Below are 20,558 nucleotides of genomic sequence, written 5' to 3' on the forward strand. Positions count from 1 at the left end.
ACTTTAGAAAAAATATATCGATAATAATGAAAATACCAGATCTACAAGCACACAATAATGCCTTCTTGCCATGCATCGTGAGCTTGTAGATCTGCTATTTTCAGATAAATTAATGGTCAATTAATTAATAATAAGTTTTTCCCTTGTAGAAATGTAGTATTGTCAAAAGCACAATATTTGTCTTTGAAATGCAGTGGAGGGAAAGGGAAAGCCATAGGCTACGTATCCAAAAATACAAATCAGGCCTATACTCAAGTAAAGTAAGATACTAAAAATGTTTTACTTAAGCGCAGTACTAATTAAGTAAATGTATAGGCTACTTCATTACTGTTCAGTCCACCACTGTCTGCAAGTGGCCAAGGTATCGCCTATCTGTCGTGTTGTTTGCAAGCAACTTACAAGGGCTACAAAAGTACATACTTGAGTAGGCTGAGGCTTCATTTAAGTCACACAATGAAATTAAAGTGTGTATGATTTTCTGGAGCCCAGCGCTTTAAAGGAACTTGGACCATGTGTTGCAGTGGGAGAAAGTTTCTCTAAAGCATATAGTGTATTTCGTTGCTGTCCGGAAGAAACCACCTAACTCCATTTTTGAGGTTTTTTTAGACATAAATCAATGCTATTGAACACCCTTTACGTCTGTGTGTTTTTTTTTAACCAACAATTATTGAACCAATGAAAAGTATTAAGCGCTTCGACAAAAAACTTTTCATTTCCTGAAAAATGAACATTTTGGAGTGGTTGTTTCTTCCAGACAGTAAGATATACTGTACCTAATCTGTGTTCTTGTACTGTAGTCTAATGTAAGTGAACCTTAAGGAAGCGAGGTCTACAGGCATCCTTTGAAAAAATAGGGGCAAACACGTGTTTATAATTAATGATGTTGAGTCTGACTTCAATGTCATATGGTTATCTTTACTTCTCGACATGCAATCAGAAGCGAGACAGTGCTTTTTCAGAGTAACACTGAACAGGGTACATAACACTACTGCAATACACTATGCTTTATGTATGTTCTTGCTCACTGGAGGAGTTTAAGGAGAAGCTGACAACAGCCAGATTGTTTTCCCAATGCCTTAAAACAGCAAGTTTAAACACAGGTGAGAAAACCTTTTTCTTTCTTTAAGAAAAAAGAAATCAAATGTGCTCACAGCTTGTCTGGCTCGTGGCTCCTTCTGTGCTACTGTGGTGTGTGCGCGTGCGTGTGTGTGTGTGTGTGTGTGTGCCTTCAATATCTAATCATGCCAATATGAACCTATACAGTACTGCAAGTATCAGGGCTTATTAATGAATATTAATCATTAGGTTTCACCCTGGCTCCATAGGAAGACAGGTCCAGCCACGTCCTGATTGCATGCCTGTCAGAGTGGAGCCAACTCAACCAAGGAATGGAAATGTTGAAGTAGACCTATAAGGGTGAGGATGAGGAATATGTGGGATAGGGGTGCAAAAAATAATAAGAAAGGGGGTGACAGAGAACAAGGTTGTCGAAGATTTATGGTCATCATGGTGTGCAAAGAATTCAGGTGAAGGGTGGTCACTGTTACTACGCAATACATGTTACACACACTACAAGTTGTCAAGACCCAAACAAACATATGCATTCAGCACTCCCGTACAGAGAGTGCAGGTTAAAACGTTTACAATTCCTTCAATCAGCAAGTCACAGTTGTTCGTCTATCAGCACCGGGCCTCCGGGCAAAAAAATAGTCTTTTCCATTTTGGCAGAGGGCAACTCCGCTCACGTTAATGACAAGTGTTAAATGAAAACCTGACTCAGTATGAACCATGACTGCCAGAGAAGCTTAAGATGGGTTCGCAAACAGTTTAGATTGTAATGGCCATATTCCATTGACCTGTTCACCCATGACAAACATATTGGAAGTACACTATATAAATCACTAATGCAGAATATATTTATTATCAGCATGGGACAACACAATATAAGCACAACTTCAGATTGTACAATTGCATAATTATTGGGTAGTTCCAAAACTATATCATATAATTAACACACATTAATGAATCAAAATAAGTCAGTGAAGTCAGGTGTTTATTTGGAGCATCCACTACCCCTGAGGTTGAGCAACAGGTGTGTACATGTGTGTGTGTGTGTGTGTGTGTGTGTGTGTGTGTGTGCGTGCACGTATGTGCGTGCACGTGCGTGCGTGTGTGTGGTGCATGAGTGCGTGCGTGGCTGCGTGCGTGTGTGTATAGGGGGTGTATGTGTGAGACAGATCAGTTCAGGGAGTGTATGCGTGTGCAGTAACCTCCATTCCTCAAACCTATTTGAATTTCTCGGGGCTTGTTGTTTTAGCTTGCAGTCAGCTATGCTGAAGCACTGACTCATCTCTACAGGGAGAGCAAGAAGACTGACACGCCGTTTGGCTAACGCAGCCACAATGGCTGACAGGTTCTCAAACAACAGTGGGCTTTAATGGCGTGGGGTAAGGTGGAGTGGGGTGGGTTGAAGAAGAGGTAAACTAGAGGGAAGTGGCGTGCCTCTATTGTAGCACTGCTGCAATCTAGAAATACTTCTCCCATTCAGTGCATGGTACGTGTAACACAAATGCACGGGAACAGGACACCTGTGTGGCGTATTTAGGCCGATACTCATGCATGCACATAAACGCACGTGTGACACGCACGTCGCACACACGCACGCATGCGCACGCACACGCACACGCACACACACACACATGCTGACACAAAACAGACTGGGGCGGGGGTACATTTGCTTTTAATTTGGTTACCAATACAGTGAAAAATACAGTATTGATTTTCTTTTCTTCTAAATGAGAAAAGCATAGTTAACATAAGGTGACACAATTTGAACATGGTGACGTAACACGAAAGAATAACACACTTTCTATGACATGTCAAATCAACAATTTAATTACCATGCCTTCTTATTTGTACTGACAAATATAAAAATTAAAAGCATGTATTAAATTACAAATTACTTATATATATATATATATATATATATCAGGATATACAAGGAAATAGATGATGATCCATTGTGTTCAACTGGACAAAATACAGAATTCAGTAACATTTAAGCTAAATGTGCATGTTTATTTTCTATTATATTAGAAATGTGTTTGTGAAACCTAACCAAACCCCCACAGAATGCGATCAAAAACCCATTGCACATTTAAAAAAATACTGTAAATGAAATCTAAAAATATACATGTTTTCTTTCTCTGAAGTCCTGAGAAATTGAGTTTTTTTTAGATTAAGACTAGTTTCCCCAACAGCAATTTTGGTGAAACTTCGGAATCCCTTTAACCTTACAGGTCCATTTTCTACACACTCGAAGTTAAAAGAACACTCTAAAGTTTGCACGAGTGTGTAGGTCTATGATTGGATTTGGCACGATCAAATTGTGTGTGTGCATGTGTGCATGCGTGCGTGCGTGCGTGCGTGCGTGGTCCATAATGGCATTGTGCATACTAGATAAAAAATGCTTTGGATGGCACAGGTCCAAAGTCCATATAACACTTCATAGAGTGGGTGGAGCTACCAATTCAGCTGCAACCATCCAGACACATATTCATAAACCAGCAGCATCACAGCTCCACCTGTGCCCAAAGAAACAGGAGAGATAGATTAAATAGGAGGGTCACTGCACTATGACTCGTTTCCCATCACACTCTTCTTTGCAGAGAGTCTACAATCAAGCAAAGTTCTGGGAGGGTCAAATAGTATTTACAGTGAAGAACCCTCAGAGTTTTGTTTCAAACCACCGGATGTCTTTTGTGATATCAACTGTCTTATTATATATCATCCTATTATTATACGAGACTAAGCCCCACCTGTTTGGCTCCAGTGTGGCTTAAAACAAACCACAGAAATGATCTGCAAATATTATTTGGCCCAGGACTTCTTTAGTAGTGAAGCGATTTTGGGAAACCCAGCCCAGACTAATTAATGGAGATTTTCCGTTTGCCAAAATAATGATTTAAAATTGCCCTTCAATTACAAAACAATTATTCAGACAATATCAAGACCAATCTCAGCCACCTGTGTCATGCCACTCAATATGACTCTTTTAATATCAGCAGCCATGAGGGCCAAAATAAATGTTGTTTACCTGGTCCAAGCCTCATTATCTTTGGAACTAATCCCTTGTACAACGCCAAGTATCTGCAAAAGGGAGAAACATGATGTTAAATTATGTAACAGTACTACAAACTGGAATTCAGTATGGCAGTTTATCAGTTATGGGAGACAGAGGAATATGGTTACGTGTGTGTGCGCGTGTGTGCGTGCATGTACAATACTGTCTATATAAATGTGCGTGTATGTGTATGGTGGCACAACTGGGGTATGTGTGGAGGCGACTGCCTGCCTGCCTGTCTCTCACCCCAGCCAGGTACAGAGCGAGGCCTAATGGCCAGTGGCGGAGGGTACCTGCCCCTTAATGTGTTCAAGGTGATCAGTGGCTGGCCGCCTCCGCCTCGCGCTCCCCGTCCCACTGCCTGCCCCCGCCACTGGTGGCGTTAATAAGGCTCGACCCACTTCCTCCCTGGCTCTCTGTCTGATTAGATTGACCCGCGGAGCGCCGCGCAGCTCGTTAGGGCCTGCTTAACGACGTCTCCCATAGGGACCACTAATTAGCTGCGACTGTGTTGTGTTAGAGCAGAGGGACTGGATGTGGCGGAGGGGGCACCCCCTCTCTGCACCCCTGGAAAGACGGGGCTTCGGTGCCATTTCTGTGGAGCAAGGCCCCTAGGCTCTTGTGTCCTGCACTAACGACAAACATCTCATTGGCCCACATCTAGTGTGTGCACTCCAGGCTCTTATTTCCTTGTCTAGAAATTCTTTATCATGCATGACTATTCTAGGGTCAAAGGAGTCTTTTGTTTCATATCTGATGCTCACACCATTTACTACTGGAGGTATGGCTATAAGTTTATATACATACATACATACAAACCGATGCGACATATGGCAGATTCCCATATTGCATGAAGTCATAGAAGAGAATAATATTCCAATAATGCCATTTTGTGATGATAAATATTATGAACTAATCTACTCCTTTTCAATGGAGGCTTGGCGGCCAGCTTCTGTCTGCAAGCACTTCTGCTGTAGGCAGGGGAAGTAAACACTTTCCAAGCCAAGTGATGGTAAACACTGGTTGTCGCTGGTATTTGTGTACTTATAGAAAAGCACAATTTTAGAATAATTTATCTGATTGTCTGCTGAAGTGGTGGATTCTTGGTTACAGAGAATATAGGTCCAACATTTTGGACCAAGACCTATGTAGGAATTGGTCTTCATTCTTCCAAAAAATAAAAAATAAAAACAACAGCAACACAAACAGGCTAATTGTATATAACTTCTGATGAAGATGGTGAAGCTTCTTTAAATTGCAGTTCTACTTATGGCGCACAAAGTACCAGTAGCAATAATTTTAGAAGTAGTGGTGAAAATTGTATAGACCTCTCCTATACCAACTTGCTATACCCAAAATTCTACTGAGGGTGCACAAAGTTTCTCCATCAATCAGCACAGTAAGTGGCGCCAGGCATGACAAACCCCACTTCCCTTTAAATAGAACACTGAGCAAACCCTGACTTTTCTGGGCAATGATCCACTTATGAATACAATTATATCTCTGAAATAATAAATGTAGCTATATTGTTGAGGAAGTTATGGCAAAAATATATAATTTGTAATTTGTGATGTTATTTGTGACCCACAAGATTTCAACTTTGAAATGGTAAATAGTAATACTAGTAAGTTTGATGTTAGTTGGACCATTCCTATTAATGTTATGGAGAAAATCTATTTAGCCAATTGTCATGGCCTTTGACTTCGACCCAACTGCCACAAAATCTAGGGACCATTCTCCACCTTTCATGAAAGGTTGTCATTCCAAGCATGTCCATTTCCCTGTGCTAACTAACAAACAAACAAACAAACATACATTCACTACAGATAAAGGGACAGAGTAATGTCATTAACTTTAGAGACTGTTACGATATATTTGTATACAGTAATCATCCAATAGCACTCCACCTCCCTTTGCTCCATACAATTTATAATGAAGTAGGAGATGATCATACCCTTCCTCACGGTATACCAGGGCCATGGACTGGAAACAGGTGCTGTACTTGATCTCTCCTGGTACAGGCTGAGGACCTTGGATACGGCTCTTGGCCACATCGAAGGGAATATTCACACAAGAGGAAATAGTGCCGGATGCCAGGCCAATGACAAATTTCCTCATAAACTCCAAGGTGGGATCCTATAAGATGAGAGGAAAGACGGGTTGAAAAGTGAAAACCTGAATTATACAGTACTTTTTTGCAAGCCAGTGCCACGTGCCAAAATAGATGATGTGTTGTGAGCTTGTAGAGCTGCAATGTTTGGTGCATGACACTGCGCAATGTATAAATCAAGCCTTATACTTAAACCTGTGTTCGAATGGATCCAATGTAGTTGTATAGACACACTCTCTTGTTAAAACCTTTCATTGGTTAAATACTCATAAAACCAAGCTTGTGACGTTCGTAGATTTGTAGATATTTTCACTACTTTTAATTTATGAAAAAACATAAAAAGTTGAAATTGAAGATACAAGGCTTCTGATTTGTATCTTGCATGTCTGTATTCCACATGCATGATTTTATTGGAATGGATGTTTCAGGCGAGGAGGTCTGGTGATAAATCTGGCTGCATAGTATCAAAACGAAAATAGCACGTCATACCTGAGGCAGTGAAATATAGGGTAAAGCGAGCACATGGGGTTGATAAAAGGAAAATCAGAGATAGTAGGAGTTTGTGGCAGGGGGAGAGAGGGAGCGAGTGAGGGTTGGGGGGAGGGAGGGGGAGAGCATGACGGGGTCTTGAGCATATGATTGCAAAGCTGGCATGAAAGCCCTGATCATTTTATGGTAGCGGGGGGCAGATTAGTGCTTCCTGACTGCATTGCGGGTTTCTGATTGGCTGAGCAGAAGCACATGTTCTCTGGTTGAGGCTGAGGGAGAGGATTTATAAACAGGGTTCATGCAGGCAGACTGGGGAAGGCATATGGGGACAATTTGGGTAATTGGGCTGTGACTCGACACAGGGGTATTACTGTACCAAAGAAGCCCAGACTTGGAGAGCTCTGACAGCTAATTGGCCAGGATATTTTTACAAATGACAGCAGCCTCTCTGGTCCAGGCCTTTCTCAAGACGGCTGGACACCCTGAGAGCTGCGCTAAATCAACAGCTAATCCCACTTCTTCTAGTTATTTTTTCTTCTCTCAAGTGAGATATACACAGGAAAAATCCTCAGTGTTAATTTAACCATTTGTAACTCCGAGAGTGTGGATTTCGCTGTGTACATGGGGAAGAGAGGCAGTATAAGTGCATCCATCAAGTGACATGCTAGCAGCCTTGAGCAAACATCTCCTCGCACATATTCACTTCTGAATGACGCTAGTATGCCACATCTCACTCGCATATTCAAATATCGATATGCGAGAGGCCGAGACTTGGCGCGCCGAATTTGACTACGGACACGTTTGAGTTGCGAGCTCATTGCTCACGTTGCTGACAAAAGTACGTGGAGGGAGCCCATCATCGGCTTGATCCTTGGAGCTGCCAAAGGCCACAGCATTCATTCTATCCAATGTACAGTGGTCATAGTCACAATGTAAGTCACATGTATGTCATCTCTCCTGTATACTAGTCTCGTGTAGCCTGACGAACGGAAATCCCCGCCTACAAATACATCTGCTGACATCTAAATCCAATGCTAGAACGGTGTAGAACCAATTTGGATATTGAAATAAAATACTCCACTGCAGAACCAAGGAAAAGACATTGGGGCCGTCGTTCATATTGGGATGGTGATATGATTTGTTTTCAAAGCAGTGGATATAGGTTCGTTAGCGGCCATGTCAGCACATGTAGTTCTTGCAACTACATAACTAGATGAGTAAGATGACACCAGACATACCGCTAGTACGGTCGTCTGGTTACGTAGACTATATACCTGTCACTGTCAAAGACCAGGTTGGCTTGGGCCGTGGCTCAGCGGTCTAGGCACCTTGGCTGGTAAACCAGTCTAGCAGTGTGCCGCGGGTTCGACTCCCAATCCTGACGGCCTTTACTGCATGTCACCCCCCATCTCTCTCCCCATTTCCTGTCTGCCTACTGTCTATCCCTCCATAAAAAATGTAAAATAACATGGCGAAAGCCACAAAAAAACATTTAAAAAAAGACCAGGTTTACAGCATAAATGGACCCACATTTGTATACTCAGTTATAAATGGATAAATGAACACTGAGGAATGTACTGTGTAAAAGCAATTATATCAGTGCCAGTGGGCTATACATCATTACAATTCATGTATGAGGATGACTACTTCTCTGTGTCAGCATCATACTTTACTGGAAAAACGTCGAGTTCTGCAGCGATCAGGATACCGCAGCAAATCCCACTGTGAAAAAACTGTACTATTGTCTGCTTCCAATTAGTTCATTGGAGTTAATCTAATGCTCCAGTTTGTACATGTGGAACTGGCGTATGGTAACGTTTCCATTAAACAAAATTAACTTTTGTTTGGGCCATCAGGCCCTGCCGGATGTGTAATCTGAGACTTTGAGGATGTTATGGAGCGCAAACAGACGAGGTATTAGTGGGATTGATCTTACAAGCTCCTCTCTGATTTTCTTCCCCTCCCTCACCACGGTAACTCGGGCCAACCAATCATGCTGTCAAAAACTTGCTATTCCCCACAGGCTAAGTGGTTAGGACACGTGGATATCATATACACAGAGGTTAGTTCAAAGTTACTTAAGTCCTGTGTGTAGCACAAAGTGTAGAAGATTGCCAGTAACACTTGTGGCGTTAGGGGCTCCATTGCCTGCAATACTCAATGCGTAGTTGGAGTAAGGAAATGGCAGAAAAAGGGATGGCTAAACCGTGCAGAGTTTGAGGGGTCTCAGTGGGCATCAGCCCCACCGAGGCCACCCATGCTAAATGTATGTGCTCATGTTACTGTAAGACGCAAGAAGTAAGATGCCGTGATGGTTTTAAAAGTCAAAATCAATCACATCAGAATTCTATTGAACGTTGTTTGTTTTATCATGCCTACTTCCAAAAAGGTTGCTGCTCGCCCCGTCAGACATACAGTTAGTATGGTTCAGTGATTTACCACTTAAGCCTGATAAGTACAGTGGTACTTCAAGGCCAATCAACTAGTTCACAAGTCACAACTCGCTGCGTCACAATGCATTGTGAGCTCGTATATCTGCATAGATTCTGATGTTTTACCGGGCTGGCAGGAATGGCGTCCTTGACATTGAAGTAGAACCCAAAGTAGATCATGTTGAAGACACCATGGCGACCTAGCGTTGACGTTAACCCTTTATTGAGTCCTCGTAGTCCAAAGCCGTCAGAGTTGATGATGTGGCGAGCTTGCCTAAATGCGGAGGGTTGCTGTGTTGGGAGTGAGAGTATGTGTCAGAAACAAAACTTTGTCTTCAGTTGTTACCTTGATGCCATGTCAGTTATCACAATACATATGGACCAAATGTTGATACAGTATACAATATGACTCAATATTGACATGTTTTTCTTTCTTTTCAAAATCTTTTTATTTCCGTTTTATAACAGTCACAGGTTCATAGAAAAAATAAAAATAAAATATCAGATTTAGTATCAGTGACTGAGGTAAATAAACGTAGCCTACTGTATGAATCAAAGAGATCGTGGGCAGACATAATGAAAAGACTTATTGTGCAAAACATGCCCCTTCAAGAAAAAAGAAAAACATTTTGACATGTTTTTCTACATAGAATAATCAAGTTTGATTTGTCACTAACTTAGTGACAAGTATAAGGACTTGTTCCGTAAAAAATGTGCCAATATTCTGACAAAAGTAATAATTAAAATATACAATGAAAATGTACAATAATGATAAAATACTGTTCAACAGTGTATCTCCTTGTTTTACACTTTTTCCCGAAACCAGATCTTTGATTTAAAAGCAAGAGAGGAAATATAATCAGGCCATTCCTTAAAATGGAAATGCAAAAACAGAAAATGGGCGTTTAAACAAATCAATACATTAAGGTTACTTACAAGGCAGAAAAAGGTACAACATTGCTACCTACCTCCTTGAAAGAATCTCTGTTAGCCTGCAGACTGACTTTTACCACTTCAAATGGGTTGACGACCACTGCCTCCGTCAAACCTGACCCTAGTCCAGCCAACGCCAGCACCTAATGGGGGGAGACGGAGACGGAGGGGGTTCATGGGTACAACTGAAAAGTTGAAACACTGTCTGCTAACATGTTTTTAAGGGAGAGAAAAAAGAAAAACAGTATTGTTATTCATTACTCTACTGTATGTGTGTATGTTAAATAAATATTTATTGAACAATTTGTTGCCATGGAGGGCGAAGGAGGAGGCGTCTCCAGTCCTCACTGAGTGAAAGTGTCACAAAAGCACTGAAAAAACGGATAAACAGCAGCAAGGTAATAATGTGAACAACAAAGAAGGGAGAATAATTAACAGTCAACAGTAACACACTCAAGTAACAAGGACTTGATTCTGAATTGCGGGTTTGTTCCCAGAAACTTGTTCGCCAAGTCTCTGTGTCTCCTCTAGGGTGGTCATCCGTCTCTGTCATGGCTGCCATTGTGAGCGTTTGACAAATGTCAGGGCCATAGGTAAGAGGAAGAGAAAAGGTGAATGAGAGGAGACAGAAGGAATGAGGAGGAAGTAGGAAATCAATCAAGTTGCAGATCTGGTCTATTAATCACTTAAACCCTATAAACGTCGTTGTACGGCGAAAGTAGCTGATCTACAAGCTCACACTGGTTTTCAATCCAGACACATTCTGGGACCCGGGTTTGTCCCAGAATATGGACTGCTTCAACCTACATATTTGCAGGTTTGCTCAGTGGGAAGCAATATATAACTTTCCCTGACGGCAAGAGCACTGCAATCCATTTCAAGTGACAGATGGTGATAAATAAAGACGAACTGTATATAAATGTCTGGTATGCAGTCGAGTGTATGTTGCAACACTGCCTACTGTATATGTGTAGTGGTGTTGTGCATGCCATGTGCATGTGTGCTATAATGTGGGTTCACAGGTTGCAATGTAACAGCATGTGCGTGCGCTCTGCTGGTCTGAGGAAGTGTACAGGCACGTGTGTGTGTGTGTGTGTGTGTGTGTCGGGGGGAGGTGTATTATGGGTAGCTGTGTAAATGAACTGTGGATGTGAGAGTGGCCATCCACATTTGTGTGCATGCCCACACGTGTGATGGCTGCGGCAGTCTGTGTGTGCGCGTGAGGCTGCAAGCGACCGTGTGGCTGTGTGCATGCATGCACGCACGAAACAACAACATGTTTGCCGTTAGTGTGTGTGTATATGCGTGCAAGCAAGCATGTCTGTGTGCGTCTGTGCTTGCATGTGCATGCGCACATATGTGCTCAGGGTGTGTGTGTGTGGGGGGGGGGGGGGGGGGGGGATTGGTAAAGCGTCAGGAACGTGTCCGTACCTCATTACTCATCCTGCTGTCAGAGCCCCGGGACTGGACCCATCCTCTTAGACGTGCCCCAGTGCTGTTTATACTGGCCACCTTCTAATTCCTTATTTGTATTATTACTGTGCGCGTCCTCATTAATCAGAGTGAAGCTATTCAGCTGCACTGGGTGCAGAATGGAGGGGAGGGGAGGCCCGGGAGGGAGAGGGAGAGACAGAGAGAGAGAGAGAGAGAGAGAGGACAGACAGACAGACAGACAGACAGACAGACAGACAGACAGACAGACAGACAGACAGACAGACAGACAGACAGACAGACAGACAGACAGACAGACAGACAGACAGACAGACAGACAGACAGAGACAGTGACAGAGAGACAGGAGAACTAGAGAGAGAGGGAGACAGACACAGAAAGAAACATGGTGAGGTAGATAAACAGAGAGACGGGAGAGAAAGACACAGAGAGAGAGAGAAAGAGAGAGAGAGAGAAAGAGAGAAAGAGCAGGATTGGGGGGGGCGGGGGTGGGGGTTAGTGCCATTCAGGCCAAAATCTGTAATTCAGCCGCACTAATGAATGAATAATCCAATGTGATTACTGTACTTGATACTGCTTGAAAAGAAGGTGAGCGAAGAAGGGGAGTGGGGGGATTGGCAGAGTGAGTTCCCAGGGGGAGTAGAGCATGATGGATGTGGATGTGGACAGGTAAACATTTCTTCTCCGATGACTGTGCAAACAAAGCCGAGGATGCGCGCCGTGCTGGGACGGCCCAGGCATTGTGAGGCGAAAGCCGGGTTGTAGGAAGGCCATCCATCATGGCTGACACTTGGCTGCCACCTGAATAGGTGTGTGCATGCGCGCGCGCGGGCGTGTTTGTGTGTGTGTGTGTGGGCGTGCGCGCGCGTAACCACACCCCCTCATAAATCGTAATCCGTCTTGCTTACACCTCCTGACTCATTACGCTAGAAATGGAGATCAGCCAAGAAGGATGCGGCCACCTGCATCTTCGTGATGCATTGTGCTGGCTCCCTTCCTGGTTTGCACAGATAGTTGCATGTGTGCGTGCATGTTTAGGTACAAAGATCAGGTGTGAGTGTGTTCAGGTGTTTCTGCATTTCAAACTCACCAGGGCAGGAGACAAAGAGGTAAGGTTCATCAGCTTCTTGTATTGCTCAAAGCATAAGAACTATGAAGAAGAGATGGGAATAAATGAGCTGTCAAAAGCCACTGGATGTTCACAACAACAAGCACACACATGCACACTTGCATCCACATAGGTACACTTAGCAGAATAAAGCTTCCTTCAAGAGAACACTTTGGCCCGCAAGGGTCTCAAATCGAGTAAACAAACTGATGAACAACATTACGCAGTACTTAACGTTTCGCACCATACCGTCAGCTGAAAGAGGCATGTTTCATGTTCACTGTTTAAGGGGAGACACATTCCCTGATTTGTTTGTCTTAGCAAGAGGGCAAAAAGCCCGCAAAGGCGTTTTAATCGTAGGTTTAATTTGCTTTAAATTCCCTCGCCCCAGACATTGCTCACCACCAGCCGGCTTTGTTTGCCATGCGAGCAATTACCGCCATCCTCTCAGTGTTTACATCCAACATTTCACACACCCTCTGTCTCCAGTATCTCATTATATGGCGGACCCATGCCAGGTAGCCACCCCCAACCCACCCGCATCCCCAATCACCTCGTTAGCCCTGTCACAATTATTACATAATCGTCTAATCACAATCATTTGAGATAATCGCATTATTATTTTGTCATAATCGTCATAATAGTTTCCATGTTGAAAAATGTTCATACATTAAAAAAAGACCTACAAGCTATTTCAGCTATTATTTTTTACCTTAAAATAAATTATGAACAATAATGAATATGGCAGTAATTTCTTTGTATATTTCAGTTACTTGTGATATCTGCGCTGTGCATTATTTGATTACCAGGCAAACAGAACTGTATTCTTTATTCATATGTTCCAATGTTCAATGACAAAAACACAATTAAATCGTTAAAGGCAATTAATCAGCAACTTAAATGTGTAAGCGTGACAGCCCTACACATCGCTACACACCGGCGGGGCGAGAGAACAACATACTGTGCGGCAGCCAAGCCCCAAAACCCAACAGACAGTGGCTTACATTAAAATGTCTCGCACACTGGTATGGTTTACAGTAACGCTTGTAGATCAATATTTGGCCGTCCTCCAGAGCAAACGCGAGGAACAGGAAAGGCAAACATGGAAACATGGCGTCACATGTTTGATTGCCATGTGTGCTGCATGTTCACAGGGGCAGAAGCGAAGGAGTAAAGTTTGTGTGTGGCGTGTGTGTGTGTGTGTGTGTGTGTGGGGGGGGGGGGGGCATACAGTACTGTAGGTCTACCTGGTTGTGTAAAGTAAATATTATACATATATTATGTTTTGCTTGTATGTTTTGGCTATAGATTGTAGGTTAATTTGTCCTACCTTAACTGCTCTCTTTGGAGTCTCTGCCAGGATTGGAGGAAGGATCCCCTTATAGAAGCCATAGATTCTGCATGGAGATAGAAAATAAACAAAGGAATCCAGTTAGGATGTTGGGAAACAAAATAGAGCTTTTGAGGGCTTACAGTATTTTGGACCGAACAGTCCTGGTAGATACAGGTTAGAACAGGTTAGTACTTTACAGTTATCGGAGTCTGTCATGATTTAGATTCTTTTGAATCTTTTTCAAAAGAATCTGTCACAAACCGAGCCCTGTTGAATGCTACAACAATCTGAGTGAAATACCACACCAGTAGCCACTAACTAGCCAGTAATCAGAATAAGTATACTTGTAGAGCAGTGGTTTCCAGACGGTGTGCTGAGGCACACTAGTGTGTCCACGTGTGTCTTGGGATTCTGTGACAAGAAACCACACATCAATGCAATAACATGTAACTATACAAAAAGTTGAATTTACTATGTCGGTACTATGTGTGCACTCATTTCAAAGTACAGAGACTTTAGGTCTGGTGTTCAAACGGGTTTTCTTGCGCTTTGATATGATTTTTAAATCAATACATAATAGACTAGACTTTGGTCTGCCTTGGTCGACAGCACGAAAACTTAAAACCACTGTTCTAGAGACTACCGACCACCTCTACTGACCCAACCAATTATAATCATGCGGAAGTGTTTTGAAATCATCATTAGAATGATGTAACTTGGCCAGAGCAGAAGAAAACGTTATGAAAGGTTATTCATATTATGAATTGTTCCTTTTTATTTACAAGACTGTCAACCAAAGTCGATCAAAAGTAGAACAGGGAATTCTCCCTAACAACTGAATAGAGCCTATTATAGTGAAACCTTTATTGGCACAACTCCACTCTCATGTTTGTTCCCTACGCGGGAACAGCTACTTCTGTATGTTCCCTATTTTGCTAAGAGTGCACAAATTGTGTTGTATACACATTTCAGGAAGTGCATGCAGCATGCATGTGCATTATTACATTTTTGTATACAAACACACACAATGTGTATATTGAGACAGCATTTTCAAATCTGCGTTGTGGTAGCCAAGCAGTCACTTTTATATAGCTTTGGATACAAAAAGGAACTTGACTTTCAATTGCTTTGCTGACACTCATATCAGTTGCTACGACAATCATTTAAAGTATTTGCAGAAAATTATGTAATAAATTGTGACGACAAACGGCAACCCCTCAACTACCACATGCTTTATCTAAAGCACCTAAACTACTGCTCTCCGGCTACCACATGCTTTATCTAAAGCACCTAACAGTAGTTTACCATAAGTAACATTTTCAGCATAGTTAGAACCAGTGGATGAGCGTCTCACTATGCAATCCACGGGCATTAACCACGGGTTTGGTGCCGTGCTCTCCCCACTGTGAGGTACATGTACAGCAGACACTTTTTTGACTTGCGGGTTACTTTCAAAATGACCAGCTCAAATAGATCTGCCCACCAAAAAAGTATTATCACATTGCTGAAAATTGTTTAAAAATATACCTAGCGGTGCACTTGGAATGGGAAATAGAGGTGAGGAAATGTAAGTGATAGGGGTTTTATATATACCAGTAAGATGCCCTGAGGGTGAGAAGCGACCTCGCTCTTTAGTGCGTGCACGCATCCGCCTGGGTGACAGCAGACTGCTGGGCGAGCGCTGGTGCTTTGGCATGGGGGTCAGCTCAACATATGGAATGAATTCTGTACTGGCCATATATGGAGCGTGTCTTGAGTGTACAGGGTTTGATGAGGTCAGATCAACATATAGAATCTAAGGGGGGCAATGTCTTGAGTGTACAAGGTTTAATGAGGGCCCAGGTAGGGCCGGGCCTTAATTTCCGGGCCTGTTGAGAACTCTAGGTTTCGCCGGCTGTTTTCGCGGCTGCACTAATAACTTTGGGGCGGGCCCATCTAGAGTTTGAATGGACAGGTATCAGTCAAAAGGGAGATATCGAAGAAGAAGGACGGGTGGGGAAGGATCAACATATGGAATGTTAGAACAGGTCAGCTCCATATATGGAGATCTAAGGGTTTGAGGTTTCAGGTCAGATGTAGAGTTGCTGGCCGGCTTGATGCAGATCTAGGTGATGATCCAGTCTTCTCCATATATGGCTATCCAGGGTTTGATGAGGTCAGTGTCATGATCTTCATACATAGAGACGGCCATATATGGAGCGTGTTACGAGGCGTGACGGAGTGACGACCATATACAGTGGCGTGACGTGTCACGAGGTGTGACAGACTGACTGCCATAGATGGTGGCGTGCCGGAGTCACTGACTGAATTACTGACAGGTTTTGCAGGTTTTCAGAGTAATCTGCGTCCCAATAACTTTATAATGCTACTGACGCCTGCATGTGCGCAACACTCTTGAAAACATTGCATTGTGGGTTTGAGCTGACAGGCTGACAGGCACTTTTCTAAATACCCAAAGCGCTTTACATAGGAACACTAGGAACAGCAAAACATAACATATACAACAACAGTACAGGGTTAAAAAGATAAAAGGATAAACGAGGGAAGGGGGGGGGGACATCCTAACCAGACCTCAGCTGGGGAAAGCTATCCTGAAGAGGTGGGTTTTGAGTGAGGTTTTGAATGAGAGGAGAGAGGGAGCAACTCTGAGATGGTTAGGGAGTTCATTCCAGAGTTTGGGGGCCGAAACGTAGAAGGCCCTGTAACCCAAGGCCCAAGTACCCCAGGTGTGGTACTTGGCCTTGCGGACCTTCAGGAGGTTGGCTTCACTGGACCTGAGGGAGCGGAGGGGGACATATGGTTCGAGAAGATCGGAGAGGTAGGGGGAGCCAGGTTATTGAGAGCTTTGTAGGTGGTGAGCAGGATTTTGTAGTGAATTCTTTGTTTGACTGGAAGCCAGTGTAGGTCGTGGAAGACGGGTGTAATGTGGTCTCTGGAGCGTGTACTGGTGAGCAGGCAGGCAGCAGAGTTTTGCACGTGTTGTAGTTTGTTGAGAACTTTGGAGGTGGTGCCATTGAGTATACTGTTGCAGTAGTCAATCCGGGATGTGATGAATGCGTGGATGAGGGTTTCGGCAGCAGGGAAAGACAGAGAGGGCCGGAGGCGGGCGATATTCCTGAGGTGGAAGAAGGCGGTTTTGGTGATCTGGTTTATGTGGGGGAGGAATGAGAGGGTGGAGTCAAATGTGACACCAAGGTTACGGATGTGGGGGGAGGTTAGTCATCGATGTTGAGGGTGAAGTTCTGGGTGGAGCTGGTGAGAGAGTTGGTGAGAGCTGGTGAGAGACTTGTTGTCAAATGTTATTTTACCAACCATGAACAGGTTGAACGGGTCTAAATCTTCAGGTCTAAAATGACTACAATCAACACAACATCATTCCTTTGTGAGAATTAATACAGAAGTTCATGGGAACTTTGGTAAACATTTGGAAGTTACTTTCCAAACGTTTGTATCACGTTCAACCGTCAGGAAGAGGATACGGCTTCGCCAGAAATAAAAACATGAGGTATAATACAAATTGTCGAAAACACAATTTTCAGATTTTTCCCTTTGCTTTGAACAAGGGAAATAGGGCTGTACAAACAGCTCTGTCTGTGTGTGACTGTGTGTGACTGTGTGTGTGTGTGTGTGTGTGTGTGTGTGTGTGTCACTGTGTGTGTGTCACAGTGTGTGTGTGTGTGTGTGTGTGTGTGTGTGTGTGTGTGTGTGTGTGTGCGTGCGTGGCTGCGCGCGTGCGAGAGAGAGAGAGAGAGAGAGAAAGAAGCAGATGGAGTGCTGGTGTGACATTATCAAACAAGTAGAGAGGGAGAAAACATAAAGCTAGTGAGACAGTGTGTGAGCTGACTGTCCAATCGGGGACCCCTCCGCTATGCCCTGTCCTGTTTCCCTTCTATCTCTTGCCAAAATACCCCCCCAAAATAAGTAGGAAAGTGCATATTGATAGTGAACACAGGTCTGTGGACATGGTGGACAGTGTGGCGTGACCAGGTCTTGTATGTGAACTCAGGCCTCCTCTGTTGTGGCAACACCGCTCCACAGGCCGGTGGAGATGTTCTCGGACGATTGCGTCCAAGCGTAAATATTATTGTTTCTGGAAGTACAGATGTCACGATTACGTGGAGACGGGACGGACGGGAGGAGCATTTAAACCTCCGGAGTGGGATGCCTCCCAGAAAACCCTGCAACGACCCAAAGCTAATGATCAAAACACTTCTCATCAAATGACAGCGTCAACCTATTTGGTCAACAAGCTGAAGTCACACGGGCAGACGGGTTCTGAGTGATACAGCCATCATAATGCTGTGATAGCTCCAGGGATATCCCTCCTGGAAGTGGAAATTAATCCCCTGTATTGTCTGTGTACAAGTTATTTCAGTCAGACGGAAGCCCATGCCCTCGGCTCTCTTTGTCCATGCAAATGGCTGGCCACAGGTTTCCCGGGTGTGGTTAGGTCATGGAGCCACCAGGTGACAATGTGAGTAAAATTTGTTACAGGCCAAATATGGCTGTCCAGTGACTGGCCGTCATTTGAATCCTGATTTGACTGTCAATGTAAAATACACACTAAGTCCCCCTTTTGGCTTTCCTAAACAAATCCATTTTCGACACAGGACTAGCTACTGCGGGCTGCCAGCTGGCTAGAGTGTGTGCGAACGTGTGTGTGTGTGTGTGTGTGTGTGTGTGTGTGTGTGTGTGTGGGTGTGTAGGCTACAGTATGTTAGTATAGGCATGTATTACTAAATGTGCATGTTTGACCTGTGAATGCACACGTGTAGTTGTGCGTGAGTGCATGTGTGCATGTGTGCATGTGTGTGAGTGTGCGTGCGTGCGTGCGTGCGTGCGTGCGTGCGTGCGTGCGTGCGTGCGTGCGTGCGTGCGTGCGTGCGTGCGTGCGTGCATGCTTTGTCTTTCATTTTCATAAACTTTCCCTTCTTATAACCACCTCCATCCATCTGGGGAGCAGCTTAACACACCACAAAGGGGACCGAAATAACCAATTACTCAAATTGGATAATCACAATCATTCACATCACAAATTATCATTTCTCATAATTAGAAATGAACAGGATAACGATGTGTTAGTGATCGTATGAAGTTAGAAGAAAAAAATAAGTGTTGTCGACCACAAGTAATGGTAGCAGAGGTTTGATTAGCGTGTAAGTGATTCCCAGGCCAGTAATTTTGGGAGAGCTCAGTTTGTCTCACTCAACGTCCTGCCCACGCATGTGCAAGGTATTAATCGGCAAACACATCGGTATCGGCCGATTCTAGTTGATTTTTTATTAATCGGCATCGGTCTGATTATTCAAACGGAATAATCCCAAAGTAACATCTTGAACAGATCTACAAGCTCGCAATATTAAATATACGGTATTAAAGTTAAATCAGACTTGCAGTGCAGATATCCTGTTACATGAATTTTTTCAGAATGGACAACATTTTTATATTTTTTAAATTTCAGAATGAAATCATATCGACATCGGTAATATCGGTTATCGGCCATAACAGCAATTCATTATATCGGATATCGATATCGCCCAAAATGTCTCATCGGCACATCCCTATTTTACAACATAGGGATGTTGTAAAAGCCGATGGCTTCACACGTCAACGAGTGCACCAATCCGAGTTGGCAAGCCGCAGTACGCAGAATATGTGGCGTGCATCTCAGCCACAGTGATTGGAGGGCGGGGTCTTGACGACACTTGGTTGGGATTGCTACATTGCAACGTGTTGATTGAAGTCACACCTTTAACCCATTAAGACCGGGAAAGCATCTGTGTCATTTTAGATTTCAGCTGAAAAGCATTATTTTACAATTTACTATTAAAAAAATAGCATGAAGCTCGAGCTTGTAGATCTGCTATTTCTGAAACATCGTGAAAACCTACCCTAGGGGACACGGAGAACATGCAAACTGAGATTAATATAATAAGAAAAAAGAATAAGAATAACAATGATTGATAGTATTTTAAAATAATTTTTAAATATATTTCAAGGACACAAAGTAGTTATATCCAATATTTAGATGGCTGCGTAGTTTTGCTGATTGTATGTATCTTAAAGTCTCACAGTACTGGGAATCCATGAGAAGCGAGAGTAGTTACAATGTACTGTTTATCACCATCTCAAACAACCAAAACAAACGTTTTTGTTTTCCATTTACAAGTCAATCTCTTTGAGGACCCATGTAAACATACACAACATTTAGATGGTCAGACCGATTGCTGCTGACTGCGTCTTGAAGTTTCACACTACTGTGAGTCATCACAGACAACTCCTTCACCAGCATGCTTTATCTGCAAATATTGTCATGTTTCCCAGTGATCTAACCTTGACATTGTCACCAACAGCCACAATACAGCCCAAGGGTCACTGATCAGGTTTCATGGTACAAAAACGCACAAACACAGGCAGCTCTATACTGTGGACTGGTGTATGTTTTAAAGATCCGTTGTACTCATTCTGTACCAAAATCGGTATTAGAATCCGAGTCAGAATCAGGAACACTCGTTCTATGAACTTGATTTTGTGTTTAATCATGTTTAAAAGTCAAGATATGCAAGATACAGCTACACAA

General features: G+C 43.3%; 1 protein-coding gene across 1 annotated transcript in view; it reads right to left on the reverse strand.

The window, feature by feature from the left end:
- Positions 1-2,733: 2,733 nt before the first annotated feature.
- slc25a21 (solute carrier family 25 member 21) overlaps positions 2,734-20,558 on the reverse strand; it is a 119,862-nt gene continuing 102,037 nt past the window's right edge. Inside the window, exons 6-12 of the mRNA XM_079527730.1 lie at positions 13,976-14,042; positions 12,628-12,687; positions 10,123-10,230; positions 9,281-9,445; positions 6,078-6,259; positions 4,097-4,149; positions 2,734-3,584 (exon numbers count right to left, since the gene is read on the reverse strand). Of these exons, the coding sequence (XP_079383856.1) occupies positions 3,523-3,584; positions 4,097-4,149; positions 6,078-6,259; positions 9,281-9,445; positions 10,123-10,230; positions 12,628-12,687; positions 13,976-14,042 (697 nt within the window). The 3' untranslated portion in view covers positions 2,734-3,522. The remainder of the gene's footprint in view (positions 3,585-4,096; positions 4,150-6,077; positions 6,260-9,280; positions 9,446-10,122; positions 10,231-12,627; positions 12,688-13,975; positions 14,043-20,558) is intronic.

Source organism: Electrona antarctica (genome assembly GCF_951216825.1).
Source record: "Electrona antarctica genome assembly, chromosome: 18".
NCBI classification, from domain to species: domain Eukaryota; kingdom Metazoa; phylum Chordata; class Actinopteri; order Myctophiformes; family Myctophidae; genus Electrona; species Electrona antarctica.